This window comes from Perognathus longimembris, chromosome 8, assembly GCF_023159225.1.
Source record: "Perognathus longimembris pacificus isolate PPM17 chromosome 8, ASM2315922v1, whole genome shotgun sequence".
Taxonomy (NCBI): domain Eukaryota; kingdom Metazoa; phylum Chordata; class Mammalia; order Rodentia; family Heteromyidae; genus Perognathus; species Perognathus longimembris.
This window is the reverse complement of record NC_063168.1, coordinates 3,552,176-3,569,808: the sequence shown is the minus strand read 5'-3', so window position 1 is coordinate 3,569,808 and position 17,633 is coordinate 3,552,176. Positions and strand designations below refer to the sequence as shown.

At 56.8% G+C, this 17,633-nt stretch overlaps 1 protein-coding gene across 1 annotated transcript; it reads right to left on the bottom strand.

Moving 5' to 3' along the window:
- Positions 1–669: 669 nt before the first annotated feature.
- On the bottom strand, positions 670–15,135 carry Psd4 (pleckstrin and Sec7 domain containing 4). Its single transcript, XM_048352386.1, has 16 exons — positions 14,230–15,135; positions 13,146–13,271; positions 12,851–12,929; positions 12,120–12,486; positions 9,184–9,360; positions 8,679–8,759; positions 8,470–8,582; positions 8,218–8,276; positions 7,898–7,987; positions 5,457–5,500; positions 4,948–5,108; positions 2,336–2,406; positions 2,076–2,239; positions 1,792–1,936; positions 1,288–1,434; positions 670–1,136 (listed from the first exon to the last, which is right to left on the bottom strand). Exons 1-16 carry the CDS (start codon positions 15,118–15,120, stop codon positions 876–878), a joined length of 2,976 nt encoding a protein of 991 aa, XP_048208343.1. The 5' UTR covers positions 15,121–15,135; the 3' UTR covers positions 670–875.
- Positions 15,136–17,633: the final 2,498 nt, after the last annotated feature.

The following is a 17,633-nucleotide window of genomic DNA, read 5'->3' as shown; positions in this document are numbered from 1 at the left end:
GCAAGCTCTGCCGGGAGGCAGACGTAGGGTGGGACAGAAGCATTTCCCAGGGGACAGCAGCAAAGAACTAAGGGTGGCCTCAGGGGGGAACCCCGGGGAGCGCAGTTTTAGGGGCTGTGGAGGACCCTGGTCTCCAGCCTCAATGGGTCCCTCACACACTGTACCCAGCTGAGGCTCCTGCTAGGCAGTCCCCGGAAGGAACCATCCCCACCATCCTCCATCTTTGCTAGAGGCCGGCACCAGGAGAGCCACCTCCCCATCCTGGGAAGCAGCGGCTTCTCTTTCCCAGAGTTCCCCGGGCCCCACCGGCTCCTGGCTCACACCAAGGGCACTGCCGCTGCACGGTGGCTTCGCAATTGGCCACGAGGCTCTCCCATCTCCCCCGTGCATGGATGCCTGTGGAGGGGGAGGAACTAGGGGAGGAAAAGGCTCAGACCCCCATGACCTTCCTGAGCCCCTGAAATCTGCCACAGTTCCTTCCAGAAGGCTGTCCCTCCAGCAGGCAGGGCCTGAGAAACCCTGTCCCCTGGGCGCTAGTGGGTGTTCTCCAGGGGCAGCCACTGGCAGACCACCTCACCATCAGGCTGACACAGAGCTGGGACTGTGGCCTCCCCTCTCCCAGAAGCAGGGGGGAATGAGGCTGTTCTGCATTCTGGGGGTTGCCCCCCCCCCCCAAGGCAGCCAAGGGAATGATCTTGGGGTGTGGCACTAAGAGCAGGGAGAGTTTTCCTCGGGCAGTTCCAGAGCCAGGGAAGGAAGCCAACGGGGAAATGACAAGGGGAGGAGGTGCCTCGATCCCTGGCCAGAGACCCCGGTGGGCAAGGAGGCTCCTTTCCCGGGGTTCCAGTCCACACCCCAGGGGCGGAGGCTAGCGTTCACAGCGGGTTGCGGTTCCGCTTGGGAATGATCTTGCGGTAAGTCCTGCGCTCGGAGACGTGGCGCTTCACTTTGGCGGTGGTGGGGGCCTCCTCCTGGTGCAGGGACGGGCTGGAGTGGGACTTCTTCAGGCCGGGCTTGGGCGTGCGCGGCGGGCCGGCCGCCTCCCTCCCCAGCTGCTCCTCCCACAGGGCCAGGTCCCCCGACGGGCAGCGGAGCCGGGCCACCAGCAGCTGCACGTAGGTCTCGTAGCGCGCTTTCTGCAACACGGGGCGGGGGGGGGGGGCGCTGAGTCCCACGCGGGACGCGCGAGGCCTGGGACGGGTGCCGGCGCCCCGGGCGGCTCCGCAGCCCCGAGGCCCCCCCTCTCCCTCCCCCTCCCCCGCCCCCCCCCCCCCCGCAGCCGCCCACCTCGTGCTCCAGGAAGGCCTCGCGCAGGCGGAACTCGTCCGGCTCGCGGCCGCGGCCCCGCCCGTCGGGCGCGCGGCGCCGCTGCAGGTCGCGGAGGTCGTGGGCGGCGGCGTCCAGGCAGTGCCCGTGGGACCGGTGCTGCTCCTCCTGGGGCGGGCGGGCGGGCGGGCGGGAGCGGGGCGCGGTCGGGGCCCGGGTCCTGCACCCCCTCCCCCGCCCCCCGCCCCCGCGCACGCACGCACCCCCGTACCTCCCCCCGCCCCCGCATGCACCCCCGTACCTCCCCCCGCCGCCCCCCCCGCGCTCGCATGCACCCCCGTACCTCCCCCCCTCCCCCGCCCCCCCCGCGCGCACGCACGCACCCCCGTACCTCCCCCCCTCCCCCGCCCCGCCCATGCATGCACCCCCGTACCTCCCCCCCTCCCCCGCACCCCCCCGCGCACGCACGCACCCCCGCACCTCCCCCCTCCCCCGCCCCCTCCCCACCTCCCCCCGGGGTCGTACCAGGGAGCCGCGCGCGGGGCGGACGGGCAGGATGGGCCTCACGAAGCGGCGCTGGGAGCCCACGGCGGCCGGGAAGGGCGGGGCGGAGTGCGTGGCCGCCGCCAGGTTGATGCGGGAGATCCACGAGGTCATCTCCCGGGCGGTGCTGCGGGCGGGGCGGGGGGGGGTTGGGGAGAGCCCGACGGGGTCTGCGGGGGGAGGAGGGCCCGGAGGCCTGGCCACCCCCCCACCCCGTCCCCCCGCCCCCACCCCCGCCCCCACCCCGGGCAGGGGGAACCACTCACGGCGCCTGGAAGAGGTAGAGGCGCCAGTCGGCGGTGCGCAGCTGGAACACGTGCGGCCTCTTGGTGTAGTGCGCGGCCGGGCTGGCCAGGGAGTGGTGCACGCCCACGGGCTCGTCCGCCATCGGCCCGGCCGGGCCCTCCCCGCCCGGGCTCTGCTCCTCCCCCTGCCGCACACGGGGGGGGGGGGCTCAGGGAGGAGGAGGAGGAGGAGGAGGCAGCCTCCCCCCCCCCCCGGGGCCGTCGAGGGCTCCCCCACCCACCTTGAGGAAGTACAGCGCCATCCCCCGAAGCAAGGTGTGGAACATCTTCCAGCCGCGCTTGCCCCACGGAGCTGTGGCAGGGACAGACAGGAGAATCAGGCCCACACACCGGTCAGAGACCCCCCACCCCCAAGATCAGATACCCGAACATACTACAGGGAGGGACAGGGGAGGCAGCAGGGCCCCTCGGCACAGCTGGAAACTTCCTAAGTAAAGATCTCCAAACACAACACGTCAAAGAAAGGCTGGGTTAGCTAAACTGCAGCGTCTGCATGGTGAAGGACAAAGCTAGCAACATGCAGGTCGGGAGAAGATCTCTACTGACTATACATCAGACAAGGGCCTCCTATCTGAAATATACTCAGAGCTAAAAAAAACAAAAACAAAAAACCAACGTCCCCCAAAAGAAACCCTCAAAGAAACAACCCCATTAATAAGTGGGCCAAAGATTTAAAGAGACTTTTCTGAAGAAGAAATAAGAAGGGCCAAATAGACTCACAAAGAAACAGTCAACATCTCTGGCCATTAAATAGATGCAAATCAAAACAACACTGAGATTCCACTTCACCCCAGCTAGAATGGCCATTATCAAGAAGACAAATAACAGAACTGGCAGGGATGTGGCCAAAAGGGAACAGCCCTACATGGTTGGTGGGAATTTAAACTTGTTCAACCACTCTGGAAAGCAGTATGGAGACTAAACATAGAGCTCCCCCTATGACCCGGCAACCCCACTCCTGGGCATTTACCCAAAGGACCACAAATAAGGCCACACTAAAGCCACCAGCACAACTGTGTTCATTGCAGCATTATTTACCATAGCTAAGTTATGGAACCCACCCGGATGCCCCTCTGCAGATGAATGGATTAAGAAAATATGGTCTATATACACAATGGAGTTCTGTGTTTCCATCAGAAAGAATGACATTGCTCAATTCCTAAGGAAATGGAAAGACTAGGGGAAAAAAATTGTATTAAGCAAAGCAAGCCAGACACAAAGGAACATAGGCTGCATGGTTTGACTCATTTGTAATAAGCAGAATGTGTCTAGAATATTCTTAGCAGAGTGTCACAATAGCTCAGTAGCTATGTGCATAAGACCATATTAAATGATGCTTATCGAAATGAACTCCAAGAAATGGAAACAACAGGGTTTTTATTTTAGTGTACTGTTTGCAGTTATTTCTTTTTTTCCCTTTAGTTTATTCCCTGTTGTCACTGTTTTGTTTTTTTTTTATTTCTGTGCCTTTTGTCTTGTATATAAGTTATCTTACTTGGGGAGGGAAAGGGGAATCACAGAAACGGTGAACCGATGCAGTAGTGATGCTCACTAGACATCATGTTGGACATGAACTTCACAACTTAGCAGGGAGAGGAGTTGGGGAGGAGTGGAAGAAAATGCGGGAGGGGTAACTGTTCAAAAAGAAATGTACTCATTGCCTTGTGTAATTGCAACCCCTTTTTATGTCACCTTTACAATAAATTTTTTAAGTGGGTGGTGATACCCACATCCAAACACACTCAGGCACTCACAAGTGTGCACACAGTCACAGGCCCTCACCAGGATACAGATAAACACACAGCATGCTAACACAAAAGAAAATAACACAAGCAAATACCCCACTCAGAAACAACACCAGACAACAAATGCGGATAGTCAAAAAAAAAAATAAAGCATCTCTCCAAATACACGCCAGCAGCCCAGGAGCACACCTGCTCGTGACGAGCACGTTTGCACTTGCACACCAGGAACCCATCCAGGGGGCACAGGCGCTCAGGTCCCAGCCTTGGGGTATTCTGCCCTGTGCATCTCCATGCGGGCACCAAGCTCCACCTTTGCCCCCCCACCCCAACCCCTTACACTGTGGTCTTGTGTGGCAAGACCTGTTCCTAGCTTTCTGGGCTAAAAGCTCAGTGGTCTGCCATAGCCTCTTCTGTCCCTGCAGTGGCCCTTGCGACTCCTCACAACCCGGGCTGCTTCTCTTGTACCCCTACTCCATCTGTGATCCCCGACTGGGCTATGGCGATAACTGCTCTAGTCAGCTTGCAGATTTACTCAACGGCTTTCAGCGGACTGGGGAATGAGGCCCAAATGCAGACCCTGACAGGCCCTGTCAGCGTTGCCCTTTGGGCCCCTCCTTCATTCTCTTCCACTCACTTCTAGCAGATTCTGCTTGCCCTGTGCGCTGTAAGGGATGCCCCTCGTCAAGCTGGAAAAGTCTACAACTCCTTATGCTTCACTCAAAGGCATCGTTTCCTTAGAAGATGTCCCTAGCCCTGCCCCAGGGGGTGAGTCCTCAGAACAAAGCCTTCCTCCAGATACCCTTGCTCAGTCCCTCTGCGCTCCATCTATCTTTTATCACAGATATGGCAATGCTTGTCTAACCTCTGTCTACTACAGGGGCCCCGGGACCCCAGGAATAACTGGGTCTGACCCTCCCCCTTTCCCAGGCCCCTGCACCTGGCCACTGTTCAAGACGTGCTGAGAAGGCCCATGAGCTCCCTGCGCTCGACACGGGCCAGCTCTCCGCACACCACGCACAGGTTGCGTGGTCCCTGCGCTGAGCCCTTCCGCTCCACACCTAACAGCCCGGGCTTGGGCAAACACTCACTCTTCTTGCCATCGGCATCCTGATGCATCTTCCGAGCCAAGAAGCCCTGCTTGTACGTGGGCACTGTGGGGTCCCGAGCCAACTGGAGGAAAGGGTTAGTCATCTTGCTAGCTGGCGGAGCAGGTTGGGCCTTCTCAGGTCTAGCTGTGTCCTCTTCATCCCTGAATGAATAAGAATCAGGCTGGAGGACTGGCCGGGCAGAGACTACCAAGCAGGAAGTACCCGTCATCTCTTACTAGGAAGACACATGATAAGATCCCTAGAAAAGAATCCTCGTCCAAAGGCAGGCTCATCAATTCCTGTGGATGTTGCTACCGCTGGCTTCTCCAGTATCACCTGGGCTCCTCTGCCTTCCTCGAGACTGACCTGAACACCCACCTAAGGCCTCACCCACCCCGAGGGAGTACTGTCTGGGGCCCTGGACTTCTCTGTTTCTCAGGTAAGGCATAGAGGGAGGAAGGCCCAGAGGCCAGGGCAAAGCCAGAGAGGGGAAAGGGGCTCTCACTTACACAGTCCACTCAAGCTTTTCAGTTCGGATAGACCAGTAGAGGGCCTGAAATAGAAGCGTGCAGGTAGGCAGAATGCCCTCAGGGTTGTGGTGCCTAAATTTACTCTTAACAGATAACACAAGTAAGGCCTCTTTCTTCTACCCCTTTATAGTTGTACTTTTCCTTGAGCAGGCAAGCATCCATCCATCCATCCATCCACCTATCCACCCATCCATCCATCCAACAATCCATCCATCCACCCACCCATCCATCCACCCACCCATCCATCCATCCACCCACCCATTCATCCATCCATCCACCCACCCATCCATCCATCCACCCACCCATTCATCCATCCACCCATCCATCCACCCACCCATCCATCCATCCACCCACCCATTCATCCATCCATCCACCCATCCATCCACCCACCCATCCATCCATCCACCCACCCATCCATCCATCCACCCACCCACCCATCCATTCATCCACCCATCCATCCACCCATCCATCCATCCATCCACCCACCCATTCATCCATCCATCCATCCATCCATCCACCCATCCATCCATCCACCCACCCATCCATCCATCCATCCATCCACCCATCCATCCACCCACCCATCCATCCACCCACCCATCCATTCATCCACCCACCCACCCACCCATCCATCCAACTATCCATCCATCCATCCACTCACCCACCCACCCACCCACCCACCCATCCATCCATCCACCCACCCATCCACCCACCCATCCATCCATCCACCCACCCATCCATCCATCCACCCACCCACCCATCCATTCATCCACCCATCCATCCATCCATCCACCCACCCATTCATCCATCCATCCACCCATCCATCCATCCACCCACCCATTCATCCATCCATCCATCCACCCATCCATCCACCCACCCATCCATCCACCCACCCACCCATCCATTCATCCACCCATCCATCCACTCACCCATCCACCCATCCATCCAACTATCCATCCATCCACCCACCCACCCACCCACCCATCCATCCATCCATCCATCCATCCACCCATCCACCCACCCATCCATCCATCCACCCACCCACCCATCCATTCATCCATCCATCCATCCATCCACTCACCCATCCATCCAACTATCCATCCATCCATCCACATACCCATGAAAAAAAATTAACTTTGGAGCATTTCCTCTGCTCCAGATCTTGTGCTGGGTATTAGAGATGTAGAGACCGTCAAGGCAGCCCATGTCCCTGACCTGCCCAGGCTAGTGAGGACTGAACCAGTTTTTTTTTCTATTTTGTTTTCTTTGTCCATTGTAGGGCTTGAACTCAGGGCCTGGGCACTACCCTTGAGCAATTTTGCTCAAGATTAGCACTCCTCTACCACTTTGAACCACAGCGCCATTTTCAGTTTTTGAGTGGTTAATTGGAGATAAGAGTCTCCCAGGGATGTTTCTCCCTGGGCTGGCTTCAAACTGCCATCTTCAAATCTCAGCCTCCTGAGTAGCCAGGATTACAGCTGTGGGCCACTGGTGCCTGGCCAAACCAGTCTTTTTAAAGGAGACATAAACGCCTCACATACCAGCCTGCTCTGAGGACTCTGACAAAGAACTGGGCTGAACAACTTCAGCAGCCAATACTTGATAAATGAGCAAATGAATGATGTGCTAGAAGTTTTGAAATGATATGATAAATAGAATTAATCTAGATGTATCTTGCTTACTTTGATAGCCCTTGAAGTACTTAGCCAGGTGTCTGTCGCATAGTGTGAGCGTTCAATAAGTGATCACAAAGTATGTAAAACAGTCAGCAGTCTAATGGCTCGTGAAGCACATGTATGTCAGGCAGGGGCAAAACACCCGGAACTTTTTATCTCATCTTTTTTGGTTTGTTTTGATGGTTTGAACTGAGAGCCTTACTAGGTAAGCACTGCAACATTTGAGCCACAGCCCAGTCCATGTTTGCTTTTAGTTATTTTTAGATAGTGCCTAGAAGGACCTGGAGCATTCTACCCCGACCTCTCGCATAGCTGGAAGTACATGCATACACCACCTTCCTCGACTGTTTCATCCTGATGTCGGGGTAGTTATTGACTCCAGGAGGACCTGAGTTGCCCAAGACTAGAAACATCCATTTCCCACCTGACCTCTTGACTTTCTCTACACGAAATGTGACCTTTCATCTTCTCAGATGACCAATAAACCAGCTAGAGTTCTCAGAGGCTGAAGGGTTTAAAAAAAAATCACTTGGAAACTTGATAAAACATTTGAAGGACTGGGCATTCACAGTTCACAAATTCCAAGATGCCGCTGACGCCGCGCGCCAGAACCGCGCAGGTAAACTCTGCCTTCTCAGGTGCATCTCAGTAGATGCGGGCCTGAGCTCCAAGTCTCCTTCGAACAGGAACCAAGGCTCCAGGTCCCAGACAGGGGGCCCAGGCCCTAACCCAGCAAGGCAGCCCTACCTTCAGCAACTCTTTGGGGAAGTTACTGCCATCCTGCAGGCCTTTCAGGTTGGTAATGAATTCCTGGCAGTTCATGCTCTTCCCAATGTTCTGTGGCCGTGGAGAAAGTGTAGAACGGTTACAACGCCTCACCCTGAGCGAATACACCCCGAGGGGCCACTCAGGAACCTTCTCCAGTTCCCAAAGCCCACGTGCCACAGAGCCCTAGCCCCGGCCTGTCCCGAGCCTCCGACCTCCCCCCCCCCCACCACCCCGCCCAATCCTCCATGCCACGCCCCCATTCTGACCTCTGATTCACAGGCACTTGCCCCCCTTCTTACCTGTCCATGCAAGTCGGTGTTAAGAAGCATGATGGCACAGGTCAAGGTGTGTATGGAATCTGCCGGCGAGAGAGAGGGGCGGGGGGAGGGGGGCCTGGAACCTGGATTTCTGTGTCATCTTTCTGTGGCATCGCACTAGGCCGTGCGACTCCTCTCTCTCCCTCCCCGGATTTCCCCACTGCTCAAACCACCCAGTGAACTCCTAGCGGACACAAGGCCGCTCTGTGCCATGCCCAGGGAAGGCCCTCCTACCTACGGAGGGGAAGGCGCCAGGATTGCAGCGATGGAAGCGTCTGGAGAACTGGTAGAGGATTCGCTCCCGCTCCTGGGTCTCCCCGCTGAGCACCAGGGCCTGCAGGAAGCCCCTGAGAAGGCCAGAGTCGCAGAGAGCGTCAGCCTGGGATGCCCCGCAGACCCCAGGGCCAGCCGCCCTGTCCTCAGCCCCCCAACGTGCTCCCTACCGGAGGGCTTGGTCCAGGCTCTGGCCTCCAAAGTGGAAGAAGGACAGGTACTCCTCAGCCACGGCCCTGCTGAAGTCATTGCTGCCGAGGGAAACGGGCGGTGAGGACCGGACGCGGGGCCAGGCTGGGCTCGCACGGAGCGGCCTCCGGGGCCTGGACACATGGGCCCCCGACAGGGCAGGGGCCGAACGGCAGAAGGGGACAGCCAGGCTGGACCCCAGCTCCCGGGGGGGGGCAGCTTCGGGCCTGCCCCTGGCACCTTGTCCAGTGACGCATGGGAAGGACCATGGGAAGTTGGGGGCCGGCAAAGGGAAGAGACCGAGAGGCTCCGCGGAGGATCGGGGTGTGCTGAGGAGGTGACCAGGCCGTGCCTCTTCTGGGAGAGTGGGGGAAAGGATAAGGATGGGGCTGTGGGGGGGCAAAGGGGACCCAGGGCCGGGAAGGAGAGGGGCAGCCAGTGGAGCAGGAGTCCTGTGTGCCCCCTCATGAGCCTCGAGCTCCTTACTTTTTCCGCAGGTAGGCAGCCACTTGAGACTTGCGGAAGCCCTCCAGGCGGTAGAGGCGCGAGGCCAGGCTCCGGGCCTCCGGGTCATTCCGGACTCCGTTAGCCAACTTGGCTCCAGCTGGTGGACTCAGGCCTTCCTCCGGGAGCTGGGCGTGGGGCGCGGGGCTCTCCGGAGGCCTGGAAGAGTCCATTCGTGCCCTCAGACTCCCCCTTGGAACGGCCGTCGAGGGTCCTGGCAGGCCCATTGTGGAAGGGGTACCCCGAGCTCGAGGCCATTGCTGGGACTCGTGGGCACTGAGTGGTTGAGCTGAGAAGAGCCGGACTCCAGACCCTCGCGTTTAGGGGAGTTAAAGTGGAGTTCTGTGATGTGCCATTCCCCCGCCTAGAGCAGCCCTTACCACCGGACACTGCCTGGAGACCTCTGACTACAACCAGGCCCAGACAACGCTCACCAGTCAGAGAACACGGAATGAAGCTAACACGGACACTCAGATTTCACTCAGTCCCATTTCAACCCATCTCGTCTGTTTCTCCTGCAATATTACAGACAGACAGTGTGGGGTTTTCCTAGTTATTTAAATATTCATTACCTTAGTGAGCACAATGAGGGAGTCGAGTAGGTAGGCAAATGCCATCACAATATGAAAACAGGCTCCCGACAAACTGACCACTCACTAGACGTCACTGAATATGAATGGGCCAGTTCTTTCCTGATCATTTCTCAGCTTCCCGAAGCTCTCAAATAACCCACAATGCGGGATCGGTGTGACAGACACTGACTGCAAAGTAAAGTTATAAATCATGCCTAAAACAGGATTTCATGATGTTCCCCAAAGTGATGCTGAATGATTCCCGGAATTGCATAGCAAAGCACTGACAATGAAGAACTGGAAAGATTGGTCTACTCAAACAAAGAGTAGGAAATAAAAGCGACACAACCATCATACCTAAGAGAATTATTTGGATAACCAACTGGAGGATGCCCGAAACAATGTCTAGCTAGGGAAGGAAGCACTTTGGGAAAATAACACTGTAAAAAACCAAGTGTCAGGGAAGTGTCAGCTTTAAAGTGGGTGATTCATACGGTAGGTGAATTATACTCCAATAAAGCTGTTTTAGTTCGGCATCTTTGCTTCTGTTTGGTTTCTTTAAGACAGAATCTCATCATATAGCTTAGCCTTGCCTGGAACTCTGTAACCAACGCTGTTCTCCTGTCTTATCTTTCTGAGAGCTGGGATGAACATTTAACATAGTAAAACTCCTTTTTCAGATACTAAAGCCAGCCTCTGAATGACTTCTGGGCAGCATGGTTTCCAGATGTGCAAGGACAATAGTGACTCGGTTTGTGGCACTGACACGCAGCCTCTGTCACCACAGACAAGGTGACGGGAGTAGAGCTCACCCTCTAATTATCACACCATCTCAGCCAGGCCTGGGCCACCCTTCTTTTCCATTTTCATTCCCATTTCTGGTGGTGCTGGTACTGGGTTGAACTTGGGGCCTCATGCTTGCTAGGCAAGGCTTCAACTCGAGCCATGCTCTCTCTCAGTTCTTTTGGCTTTGAGTTTAGCTTTGTTCTTTTTAAAACTGTTTCTTTTCTGATAGTCTCAGGCTCTTCCTCGGGTCGGCTTCCGACCCTGATACCTCGACTTCCCAAGCAGCTAGGGATATATAGGCCTGTGTCACCACGCTTGGCATCCTCTTGGCTTTTTCAAGATGACCCAGTCAGCCTACCCTCAAACAAAACCCCTTTCTAACAACTCATTCTCAGAGGCTGGGGGTCTGGAGGCAGCCTCCTGTCAGAGGCTTTCCAGGGGGTGTGCTGGCTCTGGCCACCCTTCTGAGGTTACACAATTCTACTGTCAGCTCCAAGATGATCTCTCAGGCCAAGCCACATTTCCCCTGGGTGAGACACCAGCCACTCTGAAACTGGGCTCTCTGGTGAACTTCTCCCGAACGACTCAAGTTCAAAGCAGTCTACAACTTCTTCACACACACACACACTAGCTCCAGCCTCCTGTCCCTGAAGCCTGCACACGCTCTGTTTGGTTCTCTGAAGGCTCCTTCCTCTTCCTCCGTGAGTGGTGGCCAGTCGTGGACACTTCTTATGCCACTGCTTCTGCACCCTCGAATTCCTGCACCTTGTGCACGATAGCCTGCCCTTTGGCTTCTGTGCCTTTAAGTCTCCACTGGTACCGAGTCACAGAATGCATTTAACACAGCGATGGAGGCTGCAGCATCAGTATGCCAAATCTTCACCCTCTTACACTTCATCTAAATTGGGGTGCTCTTTCTGCTTGTTTCATTTAAAGTGCCCTAGGGTTGGGGATGTAACGTAGCAATAGTTCATTTGCCTGATGTGCATGCAGCCCTAGGTTCAATTCTCAGAATAAGAGCAAACTTAAATTGCTTTAATTTCAATATGATTTTTCTCATTTAATTTAAATTTAATTAACTTTTAATTAATTTATCATTTTGATCTTAGGAAGAGCTGGAGGAAATACTTCTTCTGATCAGTCTGTCCTTCCTTCCTTCCTTCCTTCCTTCCTTCCTTCCTTCCTTCCTTCCTTCCTTCCTGCCTTCCTTCCTTCCTTCCTTCCTGCCTTCCTTCTTGCCTGCCTGCCTGCCTGCCTTCTACCTTCCTTTCTTTTTCTTTTTGTGCTGATACTGGGGCTTGAACTCAGAGCCCAGGCACTGTCCTTTAGCTTTTGGGCTCAAGGCTGACGTTCTACCATTTGACACAGCTCCACTCCTGGCATTTTGGTGGCTGATTGGAGATAAGAGACTCATGGACATTCCTGCTCAAGCTGACTTTGAACGGCGATCCTTAGATTTCAACCTTCTGAGGAGTACAGGCGTAAGCCAGTACTGAAGCCAGGGCGTTCTTAAATGTAGTCGTAATCGGGAGCCTGGGAGACAGCTGCTTTGAGACTTACCCTTCTGTGGAAGGCAAATGAACGTTTAGCTGGGCACCGGCAGCCTCCGCAGTCCTGGGCGTGTCCTCCCTCTTTCCTTCTTGCCTTGGGTCTGGGGTCTCGGCCGCCCCTTCTTCCTTCGGGGAGCCGGGCTCTGCCTCATCCATCTCCAGAGGCAAAGGGTACGAGGCATCCGGTGGCCACTTGGGGAAACTTCCAGGGCTGCGGCACTGACGCTCTGGGCTGCCCTCGGGGGAGGACACAGGGCCGAGGGCTGCGGCCTCAGACACTGGGCCGCTAGGTTCCGGCAAAGACACTGGGCTCCCACAGGGACCAGAGGCCTGGGCGCAGGGCGCAGGCTGCTGGAGATGCCCGGTGTCCTTCTCACCTGAGGAAAAGCAGGCGTCAACAAACCCAGGGCAGGAGGCAGGAGAGCAACAGTGACTGCCTGGCGGTCCCCGGGTCTGGGCGCCTCCCTGGGGCTGGGCAGGGCACCCCCTCCTCCCACGGGTCGCGATCTCTCCCACACCAGCGGCCGGCCGGCCTGCAGCAACAACCAGGACTTGAGTCGCAAGGCAGCTGAGGACTCCCGCTGGACTATTAAGATCACTTGACTCCGTGTTTGGAACTCTATCTCACTGATGAAGAATGAACCCCAAGTCTTTTTGGCTCCAACAGGATACAATTATCTCTATTCTGCATCCCAAAGCTCCTCACCGTCTGATTTCCTAGAACCTCGTTCTGGGTCTCACCTGGGTCGTTGGGGAGAAGAAGCTCCAGGGGCCGGGGAGGACCCTCTTCCATCTGCAAGTCCTCAGGGCTGGACGGGACCTGTTCAAGGAGGTACAGGCCAGTCCATAAACCCAGGAAATAGCTAGGAGAGTGGGGTCTGGAGACGGAAGCCCTCTCTCTGTCTCCGCTACCCTCACACTCCATACCACAGACACTCGTCTAGGCCCGAGGTTCAGAGGAGGATGTGAAATCAGTGGGTTCACAGTCCCCCCTTCACAGACCCCCACGGCACAGCCACGGAGGGAAAGGACTTGCCCGATGCCGCGCAGGACGTGGGTGAGGGCCAAGGTCAGGCCCAGTGTGTCCCATCTCCTGGGTCAATACTTGGTCCACACCGGATACTACAGGTGAGGCAGGGCCAGGGTTGTCTTCCAGAGGAGCCTGAGGGAGAGAGAACAAGGGATGGGGGAGTGGTATGACCAGAACAGAATGCCTGCCAGGCCCTTTCCCACGCTCTGTGAGGCACCGTCTCTTCCCAGGTGACCCCAGATGGCCTTATCTGGAGCGCCTTGCCCCCCAGGAAGGCTGTGTTATTGAGAGCTCCTGGGCCGAGTGAGTTCTACCAGAATAAGAGACAACCCCGAGCTTCAACATCCAAGCTCGCAGCCTTCCATCTGAGCACCTGAGGTCTTGGAGCCCGGTCCTAGGAGAAAGCACCACGGCAGGAAGGGGCTCCATTGTTCTTTGGGAATGGAGAGATTGGAAAGCAACAGTCTCACTCACTCAGCCACTTGAGTTCCCTTATCATCGGGAAAGCAGAGGACTCACTGGGAAAACTCTGCTCCCCACTGTCTTGCAGAAAGTGTCCCCCTGCCTGGGTGATATCAAGGACCTCCTGCCATTGTCATGACATACCCTCATCTATTGACACTGGACAAGAGAACGAAAGACGGTGAACTAAAAGTAACAACATGCTGGGATATCTCAGAAACCAGAGGTCGAGACTCCTGAAATAGGAACTTATCTCTTCGGGGTAGCGGTCATGTCTAGGCTGCCTCTGCCCAGCTCCAGCTGGGGATGTCTTAGAGGTGGGTGGGAGGGGAGGAATCTGAAGGCGGCCTGAAACTCCCTGTGACTGAAGAGCTCTTGTTCTCCAAAGCTTTCCAGACGGCTCCGTGGAGCTGGTGAGATACAGACACTGTGGACCTGATCGCCATCTTGTTCAACTGCAATCATGGCATGGGTGAAAATCACCTAGACTTTTGAAAAGCCACGCTGGTCAGGATTTTCTACAACTCTCACCCCAGATCTCAAGAAAAGGCCTTCGTATGGTACGAGAGTGTTCTGAGCCCTGCGGCCCCCCGCACGGTCCTGGGCCGGTCTCCTGGAGGACACTTACCGCATCTTCTTCCTCACCCGAGGATGCCGCGGAGGCCCCTCCGGTGGGGGCCTGGGCGGCCCAGCAGAACGGGTGCGATTTGTAGGAAGGCACGGGAAATGGAGGGGTGCTGCGCCCGCTGGAGCTCGTGGAGCTGCTCTCCACACGCGGCCCGCTTCCCGGCTCCGGGGAGACCGCGCGGCCCGGGGGCGGAGACGGCGGGGTGTGCGGGTCGGTAGGCCAGGCCCTCACGCTGGCCTGGGAGTCTGGGAGTCCCCAGGCAGAGCAGTCCCCAGCCGCGCTGGTATCGGGGCGGGGGCTCTCCAGGAAGAGAGGGTTGTCGAAGAACACGCTCTCCTCCTCAGCACCCCACTCCAGGGAGGAGCCGGGCGTGTCTGCCCCCGGCCAGGCCTGGTTTTCCTCTTCGGACTCGCTGCTCTCCTCCCTGAAGTCCTCCTCGGCGGGTGGAAGGGCGCTCAGCCCCGCGTGGAGCTGGGGCGGGGGCGGCGGGAGGCAGCACCTCAGCTCAGCCCTGAGCCCTTCGGTCTTCTCCAGCTCCTCCTCCAGGTCCAGCACGCACATCTGGGCCTGCAGGATGCCAGCCCAGAACACCACCTGTGTGGAGGACGAGCTCCGGCCCTGCGGCGCGCACCCCCGGGGCCGGCTGCACCCCAGGGGCTCCCCCCGGGAGGAGGAGCTCTCCACGCCAGAGCCGCCGTGAGGAGCACCGGGCCCGGCGGATTCAGGAGGGCCGAGGGGCCAGGTTCGCTGTCCGTGGGGCTCAGGGGGGCCGGGGTGGCTGCCCGGGTCCCTCGGGCACGCTCCTGGGCAGGGCTGCAGGTCATCTCCCGAGCAGGTGTTGAGCAAGTCCGCGGGCTGAGGCTGTCCTGAGACTCTGCGGTCACCCATCATTGGGAGTGTCTGTTCTCACAATCCCACTGCATGGATCGGAGCCCAGGCGGCAACCGGGAACTGACGTCCACCCTGGAAATTCCCAAAGGGAGCACGGTTAGAGGACGGCCTGCCAGCCATGGCATGGCCTTCAGAGCCCACACACGGGGCTACGAGGTGCCATCTGGTCCCGTCACCTCAGACCGGCATGTTAACTGGAGGACGGAGGGGGAGGTCAAAGGGGCGTAGACTGGCAGCAAGAAGGGGGCTTCCTCCCAGGAACCACAAGCACCCTCGAGAGGAAGGGCACGGCCTGCTTCTGAGGCCTACACCATGCACAGGGCAAGCTCACGGGGCCGAGTCTGGTCCCTTTCTAGCCACGCGTGGCCATGCCACTTGGTCCAGGAAGAAGCTGTATGGCTTCTCCACTTAGCCTCCGCCTCACGGAAGAAGGGGTTCAAGCCTTTCTTTCCCATAGATGAGTAGACCGCGGACGGCATGGGGAGGGACTGGGCCTTGCGGCTCTTCTCTATCTATTTCAGTGAGATCTTCTCTCCTCTCATTCTGGGCTCCACCTTTTCATCACACACCTCCAGCCTCAAGCTGAGGATTTACCCCCCAAGGCTCTGACTTGCTAACTTGCTCCTGGATGCAGCCACCCATTTCTGTCCTCACTGCTTGCTACATGAAGAGCCCTGTGACAGTCCCACCTCCAACAGGGCCTTAGGATATACGACGGCTTGGACCTAGAGTGTACGGCAGAGGCTCATGCGTGTGAGGTAGAGCCACCGGTCTGTCACGATGAGGAGGAGGTGGTGGAAACGTTTAAGAGGCCATCGGAAGCACACCATCGAAAGAGATTGTGGGACCCTAGGCTCTTCTTCCCTTTGTTCCTCGGCCACAAGACGACTCGTGTTGCTCTGCCACCCGCTCTCTCCATAATGTCATATATAGAGCCAATTAACCGTGGACTAGAACCTTCAAGAGGATGAGCTAAAAATAAAAATTTGTCCTCCGTGTAAGCTGGATGTCACACACGTCTGTTACAGCGATGGGAAATGAATGCAAGGAGGCCCATTGTCTATACTCGAGTAGACTTTTGGATCACAACCTCTCCCCCCTCCATCAGCCCGTTTCACAGACAGAGAGAGCAAGGAGGTTAAAACACGCCACCACAGAGGCCTCCTCGGGAGACAGTCTGCGGAGTACACATGAATGGGAAGAGCAAACCACTAGGAGCCCGGAAGGAGAGGAGGGAGGAGCACTTGGGTTACAGGCAGTGAAACACAGACAGGTCGAGCTCTGCCCGCCCACTGTCTCCCTCCCGTGCCTCCTCCTTCCCCTTTGAACCCTGCTGTCCCTGGCTTCCTGGCGTCCGTCCCTTCTCCCGTCCTCATCCGTGAGCCCCCCCCCCCCCACATAGCATCTGAGTGTACATCAGCCTCCTGTCCTGGGGGCGCCGGAGCACTGTGCCAGCAAGGCATCCATCCACTTCCATTCACCGAGAACTCCCTCGGCAAATCCGCAGGGCAATCATGGGAAGAGAGGGAGGCCCGACGCGGAGGGGGGCTTGGATTTTTTTTTTTTTTAAGACCAGAGTCCCACATGCCTTCCTTTGAAAAATACGTATATTTAGCGCCAGACCAATCGCTATTCTGGACATCGCTGAGTGGAAGACTTACCTTCCCTGAAGGAAGCCATTGTCCTGGCTGAACTTTTTTCAGAAGGGGAGGAAATTAGTAAAGCTGCAGTAAACTTTGTGGGGGATCAGAGAGAGTCAGAGGGTGTGGGAGGAAAGGGGGCTAGGACATGGAGGGGAGCCCCAGGCAATGGAAGGAGAGGCGATTTAGATCACAGACCGTGTGGTCCTGAGGGCAAGGTATGTGGCATGACCAGTCCAAGACTCTTTAAACCAACTGAAGTCAACCTGACCACAGTCCCATCCCTCACTCTTGATGTTGGAAAACCAATCCCAGGGTGTGATTCCTAGTGTTTGCCCCTATGAGTCTAGTCGCCCGGAAAAAAGTACCAAGAAGGCAGGTTCTTGGTGCTTTCCGGTCACTAGGTCTCTGTGCATGACCCCTACTCCCATCCACCCAATGTTAGGGGGCCTACTGCTCTCCTGTAGTGCAGCTGGGTTAGAAGATTAAAGAAGAGCTGTTGACTCAAGAAGTTCAAGGGCAGCCTGGTGAAAGGAAGGCCTAGCCCCACAGAAGCCACACGAGTGGCCTGTGGCTTTGGGGTCGCGTTGGCGAATACACATAGCAGGGGGCTGCGGAGGCAAGAACGCTGCTGCGGGAGAGCTCCGAGACGCGGTGCTACCTGTCCATCTGGCCGGCCTTACCACGGAGAGAAAAACCGCACCAGGTTCCTTATTTGTGAAATAGGGAAATAAGATGGAGTAAAGCTCCCCTGCTAGTTTGCTATAAAAATGGAACCCGGTCTGGGCTGGGTCCTGGGAGGGACTTCAGGAGCTAGTGTGTTCTGCTCTATTTTAAACCTGTGGCTCTGCCATCCATCCAAAGAAGCCAAAA